The sequence below is a fragment of the Brienomyrus brachyistius genome, chromosome 16 (genome assembly GCF_023856365.1).
Source record: "Brienomyrus brachyistius isolate T26 chromosome 16, BBRACH_0.4, whole genome shotgun sequence".
NCBI classification, from domain to species: domain Eukaryota; kingdom Metazoa; phylum Chordata; class Actinopteri; order Osteoglossiformes; family Mormyridae; genus Brienomyrus; species Brienomyrus brachyistius.
The window spans coordinates 20,274,442-20,296,896 of NC_064548.1; the positions used below are offsets into that span (position 1 = coordinate 20,274,442).

Sequence of the window (22,455 nt, forward strand, 5' to 3'; positions counted from 1 at the left end):
ATAACTAAGCTCTGAGAAGGAAGTGTTTATTATTTTCTGTAAAGAAAACAATTGTGATAGAATGTCTGGACGAGGAAAGGGAGGGAAGGGACTTGGGAAAGGAGGTGCTAAGCGCCACCGTAAAGTTCTTCGCGACAACATCCAGGGTATTACCAAGCCCGCTATCCGCCGTTTGGCTCGCCGTGGTGGTGTCAAGCGTATCTCTGGTCTGATTTACGAGGAGACTCGTGGCGTGCTGAAGGTGTTCCTGGAGAACGTCATCCGTGATGCTGTGACCTACACCGAGCACGCCAAGAGGAAGACTGTGACCGCCATGGACGTGGTGTATGCTCTGAAGCGTCAGGGTCGCACCCTGTACGGGTTCGGCGGCTAAACGTTCCTGCTTCCTCAAATTAAATTCAAAGGCTCTTATAAGAGCCACCAATTTTGCATACAAAGAGCCGACGGCCATTTTCTTTTCTAGCTTCATTTCATGTCTGTCTTTGTGCGCCATATAGGGGGTCGAACTTTTAATAGTCTGGCAGCTGTATATGCCTCAAGGTATTTTTCTTTGTATACTGCCAAGTAATATTCAGTTTCAGAAGCATTACTAATAACCCGGAAGTGTAAACGATATTCCGTACAATGAATTAGTATTCACCATGAATTTCCGTCCGGGACTTGGGGGGAAAAAAAGCTGGCCTAGTTGTAATTTGAAGTTCTATTTCAAGAAACATTAAAGGTAAATTGTTTTATAGTTTTTATAATTCCACATTTAATATCCACCAGTTCAGAAATTAAAAGGTATCGTGATTTAGCATGTCGATTCGGATGAAGTTTTCTTTAACATTGAAAGTGATTCTATCACACTGAATGTAATATGCAAGCATAATGTGAATATTCACTAAACTAAACATTGTGCTCCTTAAACAAATTTGATTAATGGTTGTTTTATTGAAGAAAGAAGAATTAACGTCTTTGGTTCCTGTGAAATTTGGTTTGACCAATAGAATTTCAATATTCACTAGGCGGGCTTTAAGGATCCAATGAAATCATGCATCAGTCTGACACCATGTTTGCATGCCGTCCATATATAAGGAAGGTGTGGAAACAAAGCCTGTTATTCGTCTTTGTAGTATTTGACGGAATATGCCTGAACCAGCGAAATCCGCGCCGAAGAAGGGCTCCAAGAAAGCGGTCACTAAGACCGCTGGAAAGGGAGGCAAGAAGCGTAAGAGGACCAGGAAGGAGAGCTATGCCATCTACGTGTACAAGGTGCTGAAGCAGGTCCATCCCGACACCGGTATTTCGTCCAAGGCTATGGGCATCATGAACTCTTTCGTGAACGACATCTTCGAGCGCATCGCCGGAGAGGCTTCCCGTCTTGCCCACTACAACAAGAGGTCAACCATCACCTCCAGGGAGATCCAGACTGCCGTGCGCCTTCTGCTCCCTGGTGAGCTGGCCAAGCACGCCGTTTCTGAGGGCACCAAGGCTGTGACCAAGTACACCAGCTCCAAGTAAAGTGCTCTGCTGGAGAGCTCAACAACCAACGGCTCTTTTAAGAGCCACCCACTTATTCTGATGGAAAATGGGCAATTTGTTTTCCTTTTGGTTTCTAGTCAATGGTAACTAAATATTGTTATCCTTCCAAATCCCGTTTTGGTTAGGAATCTTAAGTCTAAAATGTGATAAGGAATGATTATAGGTTGTGTTTTCTCTTCAATGTGTGTTTTGTAATAAACCCGTGAAAGAGAATGAGTTGCTAAGATCCATGCACGCATTGTAAGACACAGTTCGGGTTGGTGACCTCTGGCCCAATCAGGTAAGATGAGTTTTGGCGCGAGCTTTAAACCTGCTTTAGAAACTACGGCGTTATTTACTGGCGGGCATCATTAGTAATTTAGGAATCCACTGGAATTTGATTAGCATATTCCCAATAGACCAGAATCTATGCAGTTGTACGCAACTTCGTCGACGTTATGGACAGGTATGAAAATGAACGACACATGAAATGGGTGAGGAAAAAAGCAAATATACAGGTTACAATAGTTTGCTTTTAATAAAAGCGAATAAAGTACCTAACTAAATCAAATTCCGAAATCGGTTTAATACATTCATTACTCGAGACATGAAACTAAATTGTCAAGCTGAAAAACGCCAATGTGTTTTGGCTGCTTTTGAAAAGGACTGCTTCCTAGTGTATTTGAGAACGTAAACTGGCCTTCGAAAGCTGAAAATAAGATCACGATTAAGAAGCAAGAATAGCTGTGCACCACACAGCTAATGCCTCAGTTAAATGGTTTTCGTAACTGGGACGGGCTGCTCCGTTTTTTAAGCGGCATAAAATGTACTGCATAAATACATTTAATGACATTTCACATTAACGAAATAAGACGGATCCCTTGAATCGAATAAGATCAATACTAACAAACATTCCGAATCTGTGACAACAGCAATTGAAATATCCATTTAAACGAAATGATAATTATAAACCATTTTGCAATTAACTGCCTTTCTAAATAGACAAATTGTCTACAAAGTAACCAAACATCTAATCACACGTGTCCTTAAACAATGACAGAGAAAGCATAACATCACATTCGTATTGTGTATCCAAGAATAATAAGCACAAAAAATACTGACTGATGGAGGTTAATTCTGATGCTTTGGGGAAGAAAGCATAAAAACCTTACAGTCTTTTTCGTGCTTTGGTCTTTTGCATTAGGTTAAAAAAATAGCAGATGGTGTGTCATTTCTGTGCAGGAAAATTGCTATGAAACACTCTTCCTCTGCAGAAGCCCTTCAGATGTCTTGAAAAGGATAGAAGGCTCAGTTTAAATGATGAGAAGGTACATTATTCATATGGCTGGCTAAAAGCTTTAAAATTATGCAGTAGCCACAAATAAAATACTCAGCTTCTATCTTTCACATGTATTTTGTTGAAGGGAATTCTGCTACATTATGAACGCTTAGGAAACTGAGCAAGAACAATTTTGCGATTCAGCAGCACAGTCTTAATGTTGAATTAGCACATATAAAAGGTGCTGGTTTGTTCAGTGCTATAGTAGATTATCGTACCATTTACTGATGCCTTTTAAGTTAGAGGAGACAGGGCTGCTGTTTCTTGGAGTAAAAGTACAGCGTGAGGGTTATTCATTGCTGACAGTCACAGTCAAAACATGCTTGCGTGGTGTCCTTTACCGCCATAGGAATGGTACATAGAGGCACTGTGGTTGAAGATCTCTCCTTCCTATGTCCCATTCAGCCACATTTATGATTTCGAATCCCACTGAACAGTCCCTGCTGCAAACCACCGCCGTCGTGAGTGTAATTTTAGCAACAGAACGCAACAGCTGTTGCTTTGAAATATTTTGTCAACCATGCTGAACAGAAAACAGTGTCACAGGTCATTTGTGTACAGCTCTGGAAAAAATTGAGACCACGGGAAATGATCAGTTTCACTCATTTCTCAATTTAAGGAGTATGTGTCTGTGTAAAATACACATTTATTTATAAACTCCAGCCTGGCTCTTCCCTGCTTATCATTGATGAAGAGCTTATTCCTTGCTTCTAGGAGACCTAACTGTCCTAGCAGCGCACCTCATACCACTTAACGTTTCCTACTCTTTTTGAAGGTCACCTGAGTTCATCCTCCCATTTATGCGGCACTGCCGCAGTTGACAGTCTCTCTACCAGACTAGCTTCTGGTCATTGCCAGTGTCTCCTGATTTACTTTGTTCTTGTGTACTGCTGTCTTAGAAACACTGAGTCTGGAAGCAAGCAAAGCCAGGATTTAAAATTGCAGATTTGTATAAAAATATAGAGTGGTCTCAATTTTTCTTTCCAGAGATATACAGTCAGTCAAGAACACCACCCAACACACCTAAAACTAAACTGCACATACATGGTCACACTTGATATCCATTTTACTACCGATTAGTTTCACAGAATTCTTTTGTTATGGATTTCTGGGAAAATTTAAGTAAATCAGGGTTGAAGACATTCACTGGTACCTAACATAATAAAAATAAACAAACTATGATGATTTAAGTGTGTTGTCTCATGGTTTTTATATTGAGGTCAAGCTTGCTACCAGGAGGTCTAAGAAAGGCTGAAAGATTTAACGTCTGGCTACATCAGTGGTGATATACAGGTTATTCATTAAACTACCTCTTTCAGGGTTAAACCACTGCAGTCAACAGTCTGTAACTGATTGAAAGAGAGAGGGCATAACAGCAGATATAATAATAATTTAACGTCAAATAATTAAAATTCTGAAATGAGCGACAATAAGACCTTTGCAAATGAGGTTCATATTTAATGCATGTCAAAGGGTCAGTCAGATTGTAAGGCATTTCTGACACCTTTTCGTACAGCTGGGAAGAGTCTACGTGCCAATAATTGACTACTGCTTCTGCCGCAAAAATGGACCCTTGGATTAGCGAGCTTGTTAACACACTGAGCACATAACACTTGAGAAATGAAGCGCTTTCATTTTTTTCCCCCTAGTTCATACCCTGACAAATTACACATTTTGTAAATTTGGACAGTTCCTTGGCACTTCTGCTGTCCTCTGGCCTGAGTTAAATTCTTCTGTGGGCAAAAGTCATTATTCATGTAAATATTTCAAAATATATCAGACGTGTGTCAGGAAACTGAAGAGTAAGGCACATAGTAATCCCTCACAACATAGACTACTGGTTTTAAGTTACTGGTGACCTATTGTCGTTAGTTTACTTGTGGGCAGGTATTTCCATTAGATGGCGTCACCTAAACTCAAACAGTTAGATTACTGATCACCGTGGATCACAGAAAAATCAGCCAGTAGACCCAACATCACTGATCACCTGGTCTGCCTTAGTCTGCAATTGAGAGAAAATAAACTGCAGGGTCAACCCTGTAAATCAAAGCTTGGTATTGGTGTGTAGTAACAGTGTTAATGACCCCCCACCCCTCATGGAAAAGGATTTATATTTTTCAACACAGACTTTGAGAAATACATTAGAAATTCTAAAATGACAGTAAATACAGTACAATGGTGATATTAGTCACATTTCTTCTGCATTGTCAAATACACAGAATGCCATCTGATGTTGCTACTGGCACACCCGTCTGTGTACACGCTGTGCATAATGTTTTATTATGTAAACCGCGTTGGCGCTACAGACCAGTAATTCCAGGAGGAGGCGCGAGTCTCAAAAACGTGCTCCGGTTTACTGAACGGGAGCACGCACTCTGCCTTTCAAAAGGAGCAGAATACACACGTTCAACGCAACTGTGCTGGAAACTGTAAAAATGAAAAACAAGTAGATGTTTTCCTCCTCAGTGACAACTATGACTGTACTCAGAATATGTTCCCAGTTTCGATAATGAAACACATAACAGTTTTCCAAATTACTAGATACACATTCAAAATGTAAGTTTCGGGCAGGGAACAGTTTCTTCCAGAAGCTACAGAGCGAAAGAGAAACAAATATCTCCACTTTACCCTTTAGAGATTTTTCTGTCATTAAACTAAACAGACATTAGCTGTGAAATACCTTTAGCTGCAAAGTGATGCAAAACAAATACATCTTACAAATGTTATCCATCCTTCAATTTACACCATCCTTCAATCAAGCACGACTGAGACTTCAACTGTGGAGAACAACGTCTGTCAGCAGGACCAAGACTGGGGTGCTCTGCCTTAGCCAGCATCAGTTCATAACAAATGCGAACACGCACAGCCTCTACTGAGACATGAATTAAAGCTGACAGGACAGCCGTCTGGTCCTCAAAGCAAGCCGTGTCCCCTGTAGAGCTACCTGAACATTTTTTAAAGCCAGTGTTAAGGGTTTCAAAGTTATATTACACTGCTAGTAAATTAATATTTACTTCTCCTATAAAAACCAGACATGGCATACAAGGTTTTGCCAAAACAAAACAAGGCTTAATGCTACTTAATATTTTTTTTCCTGATTTGTTAAATAAGAGAAATAAGTTAAATTATACATTTTATACTACAGGCTTAATTTTCCTAAGCTTAAAAAGCAATGCCTTCTGCTATAAAATATATTTCTAAAGCATATAATCCTTCAATAAATTAAATATTTCCACATACATCAAGCATTTTAATTTCACACTAACGGAACCACATCACATGACTACAGCTCATATGTATAAATATCACATTTGTTCTTCAGCAGGCCTCCTCCTTATAAAGGACCCCGAAAGCATGCAAAATGCTCATCTAACGATTAAAAAAAAAAAAGGGCGACGTACAGCACCGAACTCTTTAGCGCCCCCTGCTGCCCTCCTGAGGTATGGCTTCTTGTTTTGTCTGCACAGGTACTGGCACTTATCCTCTGTGTAAAAAAGGTTGCGTCATGGCTTTGCGTTTCCTCTCACGGTGGGCTGGCTATTAAACCCCCTCCCCGACCGCAACCCCCGCCACCCACGGACTCAGATCCACATGCACAGGAGGAATCCAGAGAACAGGGGGATGAGCTTGACCAGAAGCAGCCACAGGGTGACGACCAAGCTGGGAGAACTCGAACAGGGATCTAGGGTCGGAAGGATACTTCAGTGTAGGGACAGCCCAAAAATGTGAGGGGGCGGCGTGTGAGGGGGGCAGAGCTTACCGATGGGGATGCTGCGGGAGGTGTTGAGAGGCGGGAGCTCGTGTGGGAGCGGGCAGGAGCTGCAGAAGTCGGAGCAGGAGGGGCAGACCAGCACCCCGGTGTAAACCCATTCAGCACCGCGTACACTGACATTCAGCAGCTGACCTGTTTGGACACAGTGGAATGGGGTACCCTGGACCCACACGGCAAGTCCCTGGAGAGAGCAGGAGGTCTGGGGGGGGGGGGGGGGGGGGGGGGCGGCACAAGGAGAAAAGTCTGGTTAAAGGCATCCTCCAGAGGGAGACTCGGCACGAGGATGGGAATTACCCTTCATGATACAGGGAGTCCGGACAGAAAGGAAGAAAAGGGATCTCGCAAACTAGCCCAATAGGGGGACATAAAAGACTAATCAAATGCGGTGAACCAAAAGACACACGTAAAAGACGGGAGTCAGACTCAGCTGTCATTCAGCCATAATGCGGCGTGGACGCTCTAGCCTCGCCCGCTACCAGGAAACGCCGTCCTGGAATTATCCTGACCCGTAACTGCTGTACGTCTGTCGGCGGAGGTGCCATCTTCCCTGTCCTTCTGGCGGACGCCATGCAGACGGAGGGACTCGCCTCACGGACTGTCACCTCATGCAATCGATTTGTACGACTGGCCGGACCTCCTCTAGCCCCACCTACATCAGTTACATGTATTTATCAGGGGCTTATATCCCCAGTGACGTATAACAGAGCAAGCTGATGTCAGCTTGTTCCTGAGGCCATTGAGGTTAAGGGTCAAAGGTCCAATGGGGAAATCAGTATACTGACTATGGGATTTGAACCAGCGACCTTCCGATCATGGGTCCTAGCCCAGGAGAGCCACACAGCGCCGCTTAGAACCTACAGACTGACAGTGTGATGACACGGAGGCCATGCGGGCTGCCTCAGCACGGGCTCCGCCCTCCCCGCCGCCTCACCTTGTAGCAGCCGCTGCCCCAGTCAGGGTAGGTCAGGCGGCGGCTGCATTGCTCCATGACGAATGCCGACCTCTGGGACAGGCACACGGAATCGGGGCCGTATTCCTCAGCGGCGTAGTTCGCCCAAGACACTGTGGGGGGGGGGGGGGGGTGGGAAAGTCAGGGTAAAAAACAGATGGGGGGAGCGGGGGATGGGGGATCTGCGCTAAGCTGGGGGAGAGACGCACAAGTAGCCCCAAGTGTTAAATGTTGGTCACACGGTTCGACTGGGAAATCTCACCAGGCTGGTTCTCCAGGACCCGGCAGTCTGAGCTGCGCTGGTACTGCCCGCTGAGGTGCCAGCTGAACTCCTGCCTGAAGGGGCAGTAATCGGCGATCTCCACCGCGCCACCGTAGCGGGGCAGGTCCTCTGAGGGCACGCCGGGGATGTCGTCGAAGTACTGCAAAGACACGGCGGATAAACGCCGGTTACTGGGAGCCAGACAGAGAGGACGGCCAGGAGGGGCAGGGCAAGATGGGGGGAGGGGCAGCAGACGGCCCCCCTGATGCCTCTGTATTTTGTCCATCCATCCATCCATCCATCCATCCATCCATCCATCCATCCATCCATCCATCCCCAAACTGCATTTCCTGGTGAGGGCCATTATTTCAGTGTACTGAGCAGGCAAGGCCAATTCTTGCTTACTGAGCTTGGGAACCCAGCCATATGAGCTCTGCCCCTTAGACACCCCCCCCCCACCCCCAGAAGACACCGTCACGCGTCACTGCACTGGCCCCTGTACCGCAGATGCACACCTGGTACTCCGGGGGGAGCTGGTGCTCGTACTTCTGCAGGTTGCAAACGGCGACGGCCCGCTGGTCCTGTCGGCAGGTGAGCTGTAGGGGCGTGCTTCTCACCCTGTCGCAGTACGGGGTGGGGGCCTGCCTCCTGTCCGGGGAGAAGGGGGGGAATGCGGCTCTGTCAGTCTCAACACCACTTAGTTAGAGTAACGAACGTTGTGCATCTGTAGCCAGTGAAAACACCGCAGACAAACACTCCAATTACCATCCAGTAACCACTTTGAACCACTTTGATTCCATGGAAACCTCCACCTCAAGCACTATGTGAGTGACTCATTTCTATGCTAGATCCCAGGTATAAACTCAACCAAAATTCAGAGGAGAGCACCGGCTCTCACTGTATGACTCACTTCTGCCTCTGCTGGTCGATCCAGAACTTGCAGCTCTTTGTTACAAAGTCACAGCCCATGCCTCGCCCCCAGTCCAGCCTCTCTGCCAGGCTGTAATTGGCTCGGTACCACCTGGGAGGAGAAAGGCATGGCCTGTTGGAAGGCTTTCACATGGGTCACAACAGTGACCTCAGCCCCGCAGAGGCCTGATTTTGATTGGCAACTTCCAATCATCCATCCATCCATCCATCCATCAACCAACATCAATTATCTTATTCAGGGTCATGAAGGGTCTGGAGCGTAACCTGGAGGCTACTGATGCAAGGCAGTTGGCAACATTTATATAATTTTTAAATGATGGGATCCCTCACATTCCAAGCATATAAAGGACTACTTAGAGAATTATTATGACTGGAACTAACCCCCAAAAAAGAAAAGTCATAGGCAGGCAGTGGAAATCATGTTTAAGTTACGGTTATGTTGGCGTAAAATTACGACTATGCCTGTAGATGTGTGTCAGAATAGCCATTGCAAAACCTCTCAAGTCACCCCAGGCCCAACAGTTACCATCCAAAATATCCATATTAAAAATGTTTTCTTTATTTCTGAGCAGATATACACTTATTACCCAGATAAATAACTTTAAACAGAATTTCCTTTGGCTGCCTAAGACTTTAGCACAGTGCTGTATGTGTGATGGCACCAGCTCAAGGCACATTCTCCTTTCCCTCGCTCACCCGGTGTCCTCCATTATCGCCAGAGTCATTCTGGAAAACACGCGATTCTGTGCGTGGGATCCTGTCATTGCCTCGTTCTGCAAGAAAGTAGGACAGAAGGTGCTGAGTCTTACACCGAATCTAAACACGCCGCCTGCAGAACATCTGAAACCAGTTTCTGGCCAGACAGTCTCCTATACTCAGGTCAACGGTGACTTGATGGCACATGATTAGTAAGGGTGTAAATGTCAAGCTTTGCCACAATTCGATTCAAATTCCATTCTGCAAAGCAGAAATTCCATATCTGGAAATACTTGAAATGAGATATGATTTGATTCAGCAACACAACACTGATTTTAATGGAATTTATTTGAATTCAAAAAGATTTAACAATAAATGTTTAATTTTTCATTTTAATGATAGAATTTTTTTTTAACTATATTGGTCTCAAAAGCACAAAAAAATATCAGGACAAGAAACATCCCATCTTGTATTTGTGTTTTAACAACAAAAAAACTATTTCTGGACATGTACAGCTTATTCGCTGGAAACATAGGAACTAAAGTGTTATAAACTAGATTAAATGTAGTATATTGGTCTTTACTCTCTATTAAGGTGAGTCTTTAGACTTTGTGTGAGAGTTTTTTTTGTGTATTGTCATGGTTCGGGTACATGAACTGGTATTTGTTAATTGAGCTGATAATGTCTTATCGTGACGTTAACAATCGATTCATTGTTACAGCCTTACTAAATAGAACACCACCCTTCATTGTTGGTTAACAATGTGCTCCTACTTTAAGAGGCACATGTGAAGACTGTAGCATATTCATTCCATGACAGAAAGTTGGATAATGAAGACATGAGGCCTTTTTAGGCCCCACGGCCTGGGGGTGGGGGGCTCAGCACATACCTCCAGCAGTCTCTTCTCCCAGTGATTGAGCTCGGTGCCCAGCCCCCCTTGATTCTCCAGCTCCATGCCCTCCAGAAAGGGACAGTCAAAATGCCTCCTGGCCTCCCTCTGAAAGCACAAGCGTTCCGTGAGCAGGCGCTAAATCATGGAAGCGATGAGCACAGTGGAGAAAGGGACAGCTCAACAGGCACGACATCTTTTTAAAAGAGGAGCTAAACAAAGTAAAAAGACATTAGCGGTGTGGTGAAACTTTTTGCAGTTTAAAGTCTGACGCAATTATTAAACATAAGGAATTTTATTAGAACTTTTGGGCGGTCCAATACACATCTCATTAATATATTAGGCGCCCTAATCTGCTTACCAAATTGTGGGTGTAATTAAAAGCCCATATAGTACTGAAAAGCTGGTGTCCGAACAAATGTTTCATCCATCACCTAAAAGGTCTGGTGATTATTGCGCATAAGTCATATAATCGCAGTTACATCGTGACATACATTCACAGACAAAGAGACACAGGAAAATAAACCAGTATCCCAGGAAGCCTCTCTAGACACCTCTAACTCTTACCACCACTCTCGGGGTGACCAGAAGATGGACCTCGCGTGACACAGTGTTGTTCCCACGAATGTCCCACAACCGCCTGGCTTTCTGCACGACCTTGTCGCTCCACTGGTACAGGCCCAAGCTACAAAGGGTGGGGGGCAGGCAGAGATCCTGAACAAGCTGTGACACAAGGGGTCCAGGAAGCCCTGAGCAACGGTGCCCTCACCTCTCGCTGAAGGGTGGCAAGCCACTCGCGTATCGCTGGGTCAGGGGTTTCCCATTATCGTCGTGGTAAAACGCAAAGAGTCCCGCAGAGAATCCCTACGTAGGGCGTCACATTGACCGGTTAGAGTGCCTCGCGGCGGAGAACTTCTGAATTCTGATGCAGCCAAGTAGAACAGTAGGAATTAAAGACAGCGAGTACCAGGGCGTGGATGATCTCATGCTTCACGGTGGAGAGCATGGCAGCGAACTCCTGAGGATGCACGGGAATCATGGCCGGGCACAGGTTGGCATACCCAGCGATTGGCCTGCGGGCACAAGGGGTGGAGCCACAAGTGAGTCAAGGAGCGGCAGATTCCAAACGCCGACTTCACGGTAATAAATAATTATGAGATTGAAGGAACCTCCATTTCCTCTGTGAAACATGACGCGACATCAACATCATCTATAGCAAGAAACCAACGATAGACTTTTCAGAAGCACCCACACTGCTGTAATCCTGGCAATGCTCACCGCATCCCTGCCTTGTCATAGAGTGACACCCCCCTCACCCGACGCCCTCCACCCCCTACCTGTCGAGCTCGGATTCCAGTTGGCAGTAGGCGGCATAGGCGACGATGTTCTCTTGCCCGCAGCGCTCTGTGGTGAGCCCGCTGACGTAGAGCACAAAGTCAGTCCCTTCTACCCCCTCGCCATCGGGGGGCCCCACTGAGCCGCACTGCTTGCCACTCTCGCTGCACACCTTGCATTGCTGTGGAGCGCACGCACTATCAGCATGTCTGTAGCAAAGAAGGACCTTTACGGCACAGGAACAATAAGAGTCCACGAGTCCCATCCAGATGCAGCACATATGGTGTGACAGTGCACGGTTAAATATGCTTCAAAGCAGTGTTTCTGAATGCTTATGTAAAGAGTAGCTAAGGCCTGTCACGGGGAACGTGCTACAGTGACATACATCTCATTATCTTGATATCTGTCCTAAATAGAAATTAATATCAATTAATTTAATTTCACATTAGTCACACTCACTTGTTCAACTGCTCATCGTTAATAATCATTAACTGAACTATTTAGTTTAATAATAAAAGTAAGTTTTAATTATTTTAGAATTACAAAACATTTAAAACATTACTCAGAATGAATGAAATTGAAAGATTGCTCTCTGAGTAACAAATCATAAGACCATTTATCTTTCTAACAGACAAGACAGGGAGAAGACCGTGGATATGTGTAAAAAGCTAAGCAGTGCACACAACTTCACTCTTTAGGTCAGGGCTCTTCAAATCTGACCCTCGATTCCAAATCCAGGCCGTGTTTTCAGTTCTCCCAGGTAGCTAGTTTAATAATTACTGATTCTGATTGGCCAGAGACTTCACACCTGGCTCACGGGTGAAAGAAGACTGGAAAACCAGCGTTGCTTGGACCTGGAGGACCGTGAGCTGCACAGTGCTGCTTTAGGCGAAGGTCATTAGCATCATTACCAAACGTTTCATTCTCAGGTCAAATACACAGAGATATTCAGACATAATACGTGTCCATGCACATCTACGAATGCTACAGCAGATTTTCTAAAATACGTACATAATGTAAATTTAGTAATTCTCTGTCCATCAATATATTAAAGTATCAGGTACATTGCAGAGAACAATCGGCATGTTGTAACGACTTGCACACTGATGTAATCTGCAAGAGACCCTAAAAAAATACTTAATGAGACTGTCTAAGTTTACAGGACAGCACTCACCTGTCCCTGCCCAGGACAAGTGGCTAGAGGACGGATGGATGGATGGACATTGTCATAATAATACATTTGGATAATTCATTTATGTAATCTTATAGGTTTGCATCTATATCAATCAGGTGTCAATTAGCATGAAACACTTATTGGTTGGCTAATGTCTAATAATACCAACAAAAACATTTTCCAATGTCATCAAACAATCTGGAATTATACGACCGAGTACATACATCAGAATCTGAATCATCCAGAAGTATCAGCTTCCTGGACGGCTGTAGCGGCCCAGCACTTAGTTAGCTTTTGAGATCTCGCTTAAAAATGTAGACATGTAGTGCATGTACCTTCCAGAAATTCACAGTGAAAGGGAGGAGCCGGGATGGAAGCTGACCTGTAAATGATGTTCAGGAACAATGACGGGTCCACACCTCGTTCTCTCGGCACACGACCCCTGGCAGTAGCGGTGAGGGTCATCCTTCTTCCGCAGGTACTGACTGGTTGAGCATTGTCTTCACAGAAGACCACAGGGAGAGCTTTAGAGGGATGTTTCTCAACGGCCAATGGAAACACAGAGCTGTAACTGTCAGCAAATCAAGGAAAGTAGGAGGACCTGCTCAGGAGCACTGGTCCAGCTCTCCTGCGCACTTGAAACACCTTCTGTAGATAGTCAATGGCTTGGGGAAACAGTTTATCCTGTCAAAATACAGAGTAAAAACCATGAGCAAGGGATGTGACATTCACTCAGGCTCGCGTTCACAGTTACATCCAGGGATAAGAGATGTAAGTTCTGATCCAAGACTGAGTCCAACCAAAAATTAGATTTCCATAGGTCTTGGAGCCTGTATTCCGGAACCATGAAAGTGAGATTTTCCCCTCACACATGTTCTCATACCTTAACGAGCCTCCTCTTCTCTAGACCCAGCCTAAAAAAATAAAAATAAATGATAAGTGTGACTTCTGGCAAAGAGATCTGGGGACCAAAGAAGTACGACAACATGCACTTACTCTTCCACGCTGTCATCATAGACGATCTTAATTACTAACTGCCGGTCAATACTTCTCTTGGTTATCCTCCCAGGCTTCAAGTACACTTGGTGAACAACCTGTGAAAATGACATTAAATAGGCATTAAATCACTTCTGCGAACTTCTATGAAATCGCCATATTACTTTGCTACAGACAAAGAGGTATTGCAATAAGACAGATCCCCCGGGAAAACCTATAAAAAGAAAGCCACCCTCGGACCCTGCGATCTTGAGTCCTAACCTCCGACGGACGAGGGACGGCGTGCTTGCATATGTGGCAGTGTACAAGTAGTACCAGCAGGGACAGCGCGCACAGCGGCCGTAAAGAGACAAGCAACCCCCGGCAAAGACTCAGCCAAGGTGCCATCGTGCTGGAGTGCGCGCAGCCGGGGCCCGGGCACCACATACACAGTGCATAGCTGTCCTTCCACCCCGCTGCGGAGGACTAGGCTCGCCTTCACAGTCGCAGACCAGCGCCATTCATGATTATTCCCAAGAGTGACACCCGTCGCCGTAACCGGAAACAGGGAGTAATTGCCGCTTCGGTTTTCAAATTAAGAGTCATACTGGCTAAAGACTGCCACACCGCACACAAGCTGACAGATACACTCATTTTCGGGGTAGCATCGGTTTAAAATGCTTATTGTGCGGAATATAAATACTGATGCTGAGTGGGGAATGAAAACGGCTGTAAATATCTGATTTGAGTTACTCTGCAGGCATACTCAGCTGGTGTTTGTTGTACTTTGGAACAGTCTGCCCATGGACATTAGAGCAGTTAACAGTGTGGACTCTTTTAAACGGCATTTAAAAACTTTTATGTACAGACAGACCTTGGAATATTCTTGTTTTATTTCTTGTGAAGCACTTGAGGACCTTTGTTCTACAAAGGTGCTATATAAATAAAACACTTTTCCTCATCAGTAAGCGGTAAGATAATAATGACTCTTGCAGAGCTTGGGCTATACGGTTAGTTAAATTTGACGTAAATTAAGATAAATGGCGATAGAAAGTTGATTCCCGGGCAACTATGTCATGAGGAACTCAGGAAGGTCATCTTTATTTTAAAAATCCATCCAGCACTACAGTACAGAGCCATATTGAGCCTGTAGCCATTCTTAGGAAACATGGAGAGCATAGAAGGGGATCATCGTGGACAAACACTTACTAAGGTTCGGGACAAAGGATTTTGTAATAATAAAAGTTCCGTTTTTTGAAACGAAGAAAAAACATTCTCACGGGTCTTTATTGACTTTTATTTTAGTACAAAAATGCCGGAAGTAGCTAACAGGAAATGAAGTGCTCCCGAACATTGTTTGGACCTGACGTAACTTCCTTAACAACTGTCTCATTAATGAGCGACCCGGTCTGAAACATCATTGGCTACTTTCCGTCTTTTTTTGTACCTTTCTGTGACGTGAGTTTCCATGAGGTTCATCATTTGCATGCAAAAGGCTTCTGAAGAAAATGACAAACTAAATGATTTATGTAGATGACTTTTCATATATTTTGCATTTTTCTTTTGGTTAATGCATTTGATAATCTTGTTCAAATGGCAGAATGTTGATTTAATTGGAATGATTGCTGACATGGACTTTTTTGAGAATAAATTTAAAAATGAATTTTTATATGAGTTTTAATATCAAACCAGTAGTGTCATTATATTCCTTTATTTCATATGTTAAATATGCACTATTTTATATGAGCGTATGTTTAAGTATGTTAAGCATGGCTAGCTCTGTTGTTTCAGGTTCCTTCTCAACTCGGGAAATCTGGCGGCTCTAGGATACTGTCTGTTCTACCTGTTTCTGGCATTATGTTAGACTTGGATGTCTCCAGGGCTGGAACTTAATTTATTATTATTATCTATTATTATTATTATGTATTACTATTAGCCAACTGGGCTAGTTCAGTTAAAAAAAAAAATTACTAGCCCACAGTTTACAATGTAATTTTCTAGCATATCGAGATAAACCAAAACCATCACACCGTACAATAATAAATTGTAAGAAGTCATCACTTATTAATTTCCATAAAAATGTACCCAGTCAGTGCATACCCAGTCCCTACCAGTCATCCAGCTATCCAAATCTTCATTTTTAAAGTATACATTAGGATACTTTGGCAATGAATTTGATGAAGTGGTTTCCTATTTCTTTTTTTCCATCTAGTTTGCCAATAATAGAGCTCTGTATTAAAATATTTGCTGTTACTGTTCCCCCATTGGAGTATCAGAATTAACACGTGGTAGAGTAACAGGTTATGGATTTAAAAAAAAAAGAACGCATTGACAGCCGTCCATGCATGGTTACAACCTAGTTATTGTAGTTGTATTTGTAATATTGCATTGGTGGCTGAAGGGGGCGCTCTGGGTTCTGATATGAGAAATAAGATCTGCGCTCCAGCGGTTATGAAGATACTTTTCGAAGATACTTTTCTTCTTGTGGTCTTGGTGACGTTGGCAAAATTATTGCTAAGTATATAATGTCAGAAATTTAATTCTGCTGGCGGTAAGGTGGTCTGGTGGCCTCACACCAACATGACACTGTGTACATATGATGATTAAAATACTTGGAACATAGTAAACCTTCAGGACTGTGGGTTTGTTTCCTGTCCTGATTCCTGTCTCTTAAGTGTATTAAATACTACTGTGTGTAATAATACTATTTATTAATACTGTGCATATATTGAATAATATTCTGTGTATGCATAGCCATTATGGTCATCAAATACAGGTCACAAAATTATTCCAGATGAAAGTAAAGGCTTGAGACAATTTGCTTCTCTCCCTTTCCCTTGCTTTCTGTAGGAGAAATGATTCCTGTTACATCCATACATCCATCCATCCATCAATCCATCCATAGCTGCTTTTGCTTGCATTGTCGTGGGAATCTGGAGGCAGGGAATAACCCAGGACAGGGAGCCATCCACCCTACTTTCTTATTGAAAATAATTTATTTTTAACTCTGCAAAAGGGATTTATAAAGTATCTATGTGTCTGTCTATCTGTCTGTGTGTCGGAGGTCAACAGGTTAGGTATGGGTAGCGTTGAAGCCTCACACTTCCAGGTTGGTGCATTCCTGCCTGAGCTCTCTCTGTGTGGAGTTTGTTATGTTTTCGCTGAATCGGTGCCTCTGACTTGCCTGCAGAGTGAGCGTGACCTGTGAATGACTGGCACCTTGTTCAGGGTGTTCCCTGCCTTCTGGTTCTTGAAATGGTTAATGACTCTGTATTGGATATGTGGTTAACTGCATTCGCTGAACTGCGTTTCATGTTAATTTGCTTTAGTGTGTTCATACTGGTGCCTATCTGTGTTTGGTAGGACGTAGTGATATGTATGGGATAACTGTCAGATTGAAAAATGGTGATTTAGAGCAAGCTGTTAGACACGTTGTTCCTGATTTCCCTGTGAAAGCCATGAGGCAAAAAACAGGGATTTACCAGGTAGCTCAGGTAGGCTGCACTGCGAGGCAGGCTGCTTCCAGGCTCAAAGTTTCTAAGACAGCACAAAGAACACAAACACGTACACAAAGAACAAAGTGAAGCAGGAGACACTGGGAACAACCAAAAATCAGTCAGGTAGGGGGCAGAAGTGACTTTAGATGACCTTCAAGGATCATAAATTAGAGGGTGACTTCAAGTGACCGTCAAAAAGAATGGGAAATGTTAAGTGGTGTGAAATGTACAGTTAGGACAGTTAGGGGTCATGGAAGCCCTTAGTGACCCATAAAGCCAGGAAGAAGAAGCTCTTCATCTGTGAGAAGCAGGGATGAGCCAGGTTGGGGTTTGCAAAAAAAAAAATGTATATATAACGCAGGCGCACACCCATACATCAGGAAATTAGTAAATCTTGAAATTTAGCCGTGGTATAATTTTTCCCCCGAGCTGTATAAAGCAGGTGGCTCACCCTAGCCAATGGGTGCTGTATCTTCTTCATATGAATGTTGATTTGTGTATTTGCTTGGCCCAAACTATAAAAGCTTTACTTATTTATTTAGATATTTCGGGTCAAAAAACTTTCCAACGCCATGTTAGATCAAAAGCAAATCAAATGTAATAAATACAGAAACCTCATCCCTACTTTTCCATATCCAGTTAGAACAATTAAAACTTTGAAATTACTTTGCCTTTTGAGTTATTCGGCCCGTAGCGATGAGGATTTCCGCGTCTTGTCATGGGATTAAAGATCAAACACAGACTATCCCCGATTGTCTCCCCGGTTATGCAGGAAGAACAGAGATTCCGTGGAGCTCCACTGGATGGGCGCCTTTCATGATCCCAGTAGAGGGGAGCTCAGTCACCACAGTGTCGGCTCAGTCGCATCACTTCTCAGCCTGCTGGTGCAAAACAAGAGCTCCTCTCAGATGACTGAAAGAGGACCAGGGATCCAAGAAAGCGGGACTTCAAAGGGTGGGGACACTGTGTCTGGTGGCGCTGAGGAGGGGGTCTGGCCGCTTTCCCATGGGAGCGTGCAAGTCGAGACAAAGACAGGTGAGTCTCCGTCTGTCATCCTTCTCCATCTTCTGGTTAACAGTCATCAACGCTGGAAGTCTCATGAAAGCTGCGTGGGTGTCAGGGCCAAGGTCCATGACACAACAGGAAGAACCGTGGACATGTGGCAACAAATAATAGTAAAGCTGCATTCAGAAAACATGTAGTTTACATGCCTTTGCTTGTTTCATTTTCCTTGTAACTGTTGCATTACGTAAGGCCTACTGTCGTTGTAGTGCCTATAATAGCCCATAGGTGTCACCATTGCATCCCGCTATATCTAATAGTACAACAGAACATAAATATCACGAGTCTTCAAAGTGCTGCTTACATGTTGCTTGCTTGCCAGAACAATAAAGTATAGTGTTTGCCCTCAGTATAATAAAATTTGCGAGGAAAAAATCTCTGTCTCAGGATTTGCTTTTGGTGGTTTTAATGGCCTGGAATCATTTTTTGACTCGAAGCATTTGCAAGTCAATCATGACCGAAACAGGATTACTTACATTTTTACCTAATATGTGCATGACCTACATACATTTGCACAGTCCTTGTTTCAGTATTAACGAACATTATTAATTATATACAAGGAATTACAAAGTTCCTTTAAAAATAATTGCATACCACATGCAATTTTGCTGTATTTTTTATTCAACTAGGTAATTTGCTTCATCTGTTTCTCCTGATTTTCCTCCATTTCCCCTAGAGGCTAAACCACATTCCTACCCATGAGCATGACCTTCCAGGTTCTGGCATGCTTTATTTGTACCTTTTTCAGTCACTCCTAGATCATTAAGCACTGATGTAGTGTGTAGTGGCACCCCCCCCCCCTACCAGGGAGTGTCCATCCTGCTTTCAGTGACCTGCCCTGTGGAATCGGGGCCACATTGCTGAGAGATGTGCCGCTGGAGCATGTCGTGCCTGAATGTGAGACAATAGCAGAAATGGTTTAATGAAAAACGCGTGCCGAATCGGAACTTATTTACTTTTGCTTATGTTACTGGCAGTTTCTAGCCTCCTATATGCGCTAATTGGAGCTTGACAGGGTAGCCTCAGAGAGAAGTAGGACCTGTCCGCTAATCTGACACGGAAAAAGACATCCCGGAAGCGGAACCCCCACCACGGGCCACTCTGTGTTTCTCTGTCCCCTTGGCCGCCTCAGTCCTTGTCCCCCTCATGTAAACGATAGCCAAACAGTCCTCCTTCCCCACCCCCAACACTAATCTTATTAAAATGCATCCTCTTCAGCTTAGCTGCCAGTGGCACAAGCCGCAGACTGGGACCGACCCCCCCAGCTTCGGCACAATAACCCCGGACCATTCATGGCCCCCTCTTAGGGGCTGCTCTCGTATTATGGCCCAGTTCCTTTTGTACTGCCTCTCTAAAGGCAGGGGTGAAGAGGTGAGGAGGGGCACTCCCCGTACCCCCTCTTGGGGGGGGGGGGGTGCAGAATTCTGGTTTGTCACGGGGAGGCGGCTGGCAGGGTGCCTAGCCATGGCACCGTATAGAAACGTTGACAGGACACTTCGACGCGTACTCGACCTGCTTTTATCCTGGGCTCAAGCTGAGAATCTGCACAGGGGCTGGGGGCCCGGGGGGGCTAGGGAGGATGGAGTTGGACACCTGTGCGTTGGTTCCTGAGCCCACTCTCCCATCCCAACCCAACCCAACCAAACCATTTTCTGAGTCGGCGTCAGCCGGTGACAAAGGCTTCCCTTAAAGAAGCGAATTTTCATGAGCGGAAAGAGAGACTCATCATCCACAACATGCTGATCGATGAGAGGTGGCCCCCGGCCTCATTTTAAAACGTGGCCCCCGCGGTTTCTGGGGCCACGCAGCTAGCAGCTACGATGAGTTTAAGCTGCTGCAAGGATATGTATGCATCCTAAGCATTTAATTTTTTCTTGCCAGGATTCTGCCTAAAGCTTTAAAAAAGACATTTTGTCTTGGTTACCGATCTATAGCTAGGGAGGAGGTGACCACCATCGGATTATCCAGACTAATAAATACAGCTCAGGGTGGTTTAGAGATTAAGACCGACCATGAGCCTGTCATGACTGTGACATGACAGATCCTGTCTGGCTCAGCTTCACGTGAGAGATTAACTCGGTCTCCACGGAAAACGTGCTGCTTTATGTTATTTAATGATGTTTCAGTCACTTCTGAAACAGGCTGTCTTTGCTGAGGTGAAATGTGCAGTGTGACAGTTGCAGAGAGCAGGTATCTCCAGAGCATCGAATCGCTCCCTGTTCCGCTTCACACCCAACCTGAGTCACTATTAAAGTCGTTATTTGGAAACCAAATCTACGAGCCAAAGTCTCTTCAGGCTCAGGAATGTTATGAAACGTTTTCTTATTTTCCCGTTCTCGGGAACGTTCGAATTCGTGGTGCTGACCTCTCCTGGTCTGAGAGCGTGCCTCTCACATTTCAGACTGACAAAGCGGATCCAGTTCAGCCCTGCAGATTTGCTGGATTTGAGTGACATGTTAGTTTCTCAGCTGTTTTTCCCCCCTGGGCAGCACTGAGTAGTCAATCTATTTACCATTAATTTAGAACAGTTAAAATTTCTTGTGATGACAGACGTTTAGACAGAGAATATGAGAGGTGTATCTGAGCCATGGATTTTCTGATTTCTTATTGTCCTTGATAAACGGCACAAAGGCAGTTTTGGGCGTAACTGTCTGATTGCTGCAGGCTCCAGACAGCTGTATGTTTATCTCCTGTCTCTGTATAATTACGTTGTTATGGAATCACTAACATTTTACTGGATGAAATTGTTTAATTCTCCTCTTATCTAGATGTACAGTAATGTTTCCACCAAAAATGCTAGCCGGTTAATCTAATTACTCTGACTGGCCTGATGAATATTTCCCTCATTTTAGTGTTTCCCTAATTTTCCTGCCTTGTTCTCGGACCGCTGGTCTCAGGGCACTGATCCCAGTTCCGGCCTGCCTGGGTTTCTGCTGTTAATAGGGACATTCCTCGATGCCTGCTGGGATCGTCGATGACACTCGTAATTACTCCGCATTCCACGCTGTCTTTGAAACATGGGCGAAGCTTTCAAACGTTTTCTGTTCCACAAAGTAAATGAGGCAAGGGGTCAGAAATGCACAAATGCTCCGCTATCTCCTGGGAATCTCAAGTGGAAAGAGCGATCTCTGGGACGAAACAAGCGGAGCCCAACATCCACACAATTTGCCATGACGTTTTCATGGAGCTAACTGGAAGCACAAGATCTTACATCACACCTGGTATTGGGGCAGTAATTCTGAAGGAGAACTTATAAAAGAGTTTGTTAAAACAATTTAGCTTCTCTGCCTTCATCAGTCATACAAAAACTATTTATTAAATAAACAAAGATACACAGTCATAGATTTAAAGCTTAGACCACATTGGAATGTCATTATTGTTCGTTTCTGTCCAGAAATTCCAACATTTAGCTTGTATTAGTTGTTGGTTGATCTCCTCACAGTTTTTTAAGTGCATTACTTAGATTTTTTTTATGGGATTTCTGTTACTTGAGGTATGAGGCTTGGTCACATGAGGGTTAGGGTTAGGGTTCGGTTAGGGAGGGGTGGGTTTCTTACATACCTTGAAATGCCTTTTCTGTTCCAGCCCTGTTCCCGCAGAAAGCACACCCCTCCCCTCTTCCTAAAGCCGCGCAGTGTTTGCCAAGGCGCACACAAGGCGGTTGTATTACTTTCTTTTCAGTTTATTTAATAATGTTGATGATTTGTTATGAGGGATTTAAACGCCCTTGCCTGGCGAAATCGGCCCGCGATTATGCAGCGTGTGTCTGCGGTCATCGGCAGTCCCACAGCACAGGCCTGTTTTTGTTCTCTTGCGACGGAAGTTTGTTTGTTTCCATGGCGGTCGCAGAAGCACGCTGTCAGCAAGACCCCTGCGCACCCGCCCCCCCCCCCCCACCCCCCATTGTTGATGCCGTTTCCATATCTCAGCGACGCCATGAAAGGGCTGATGCTGCGGGGGCTCCTCTGCCCTACCGCGGCCTGGCCAAACAGACCTCTCATTCACGGGGTCTCTGCGCACAAGAAGCGCCCTGATTCCCGAGGCGGCGAGAGCGTCGCCAAGAGGCCGGGCG

At 44.6% G+C, this 22,455-nt stretch overlaps 3 protein-coding genes and 1 long non-coding RNA gene across 5 annotated transcripts; 2 read left to right on the plus strand and 2 right to left on the minus strand.

Moving 5' to 3' along the window:
- The first annotated feature begins 22 nt into the window (after positions 1-22).
- On the plus strand, positions 23-437 carry LOC125710023 (histone H4). Its single transcript, XM_048979174.1, has one exon. It carries the CDS (start codon positions 62-64, stop codon positions 371-373), a length of 312 nt encoding a protein of 103 aa, XP_048835131.1. The 5' UTR covers positions 23-61; the 3' UTR covers positions 374-437.
- Positions 400-1,737, plus strand: LOC125710019 (histone H2B 1/2). Its single transcript, XM_048979170.1, has 2 exons — positions 400-540; positions 1,116-1,737. Exon 2 carries the CDS (start codon positions 1,129-1,131, stop codon positions 1,501-1,503), a length of 375 nt encoding a protein of 124 aa, XP_048835127.1. The 5' UTR covers positions 400-540; positions 1,116-1,128; the 3' UTR covers positions 1,504-1,737.
- A 2,542-nt stretch (positions 1,738-4,279) lies between these two features.
- Positions 4,280-14,372, minus strand: lmln (leishmanolysin-like (metallopeptidase M8 family)). Of its 2 annotated transcripts, XM_048979158.1 has the most exons (17): positions 14,107-14,372; positions 13,846-13,943; positions 13,733-13,763; positions 13,451-13,533; positions 13,232-13,349; positions 11,678-11,856; positions 11,308-11,413; positions 11,110-11,204; positions 10,908-11,025; positions 10,341-10,448; positions 9,452-9,528; positions 8,736-8,846; positions 8,341-8,473; positions 7,826-7,985; positions 7,546-7,676; positions 6,603-6,813; positions 4,280-6,524 (listed from the first exon to the last, which is right to left on the minus strand). In XM_048979158.1, exons 1-17 carry the CDS (start codon positions 14,269-14,271, stop codon positions 6,424-6,426), a joined length of 2,025 nt encoding a protein of 674 aa, XP_048835115.1. In that variant the 5' UTR covers positions 14,272-14,372; the 3' UTR covers positions 4,280-6,423. The 2 variants fall into 2 exon arrangements, with proteins under 2 accessions (XP_048835115.1, XP_048835117.1); XM_048979160.1 differs by lacking the exons at positions 4,280-6,524; positions 6,603-6,813 and adding an exon at positions 6,825-7,263.
- Positions 14,373-18,293: 3,921 nt separating this feature from the next.
- On the minus strand, positions 18,294-22,155 carry LOC125709991 (uncharacterized). The gene is made up of 3 exons (XR_007382897.1): positions 21,945-22,155; positions 19,188-19,274; positions 18,294-18,426 (listed from the first exon to the last, which is right to left on the minus strand). It is a non-coding gene; the product is annotated as an uncharacterized LOC125709991 (long non-coding RNA).
- Between the last annotated feature and the right edge of the window lie 300 nt (positions 22,156-22,455).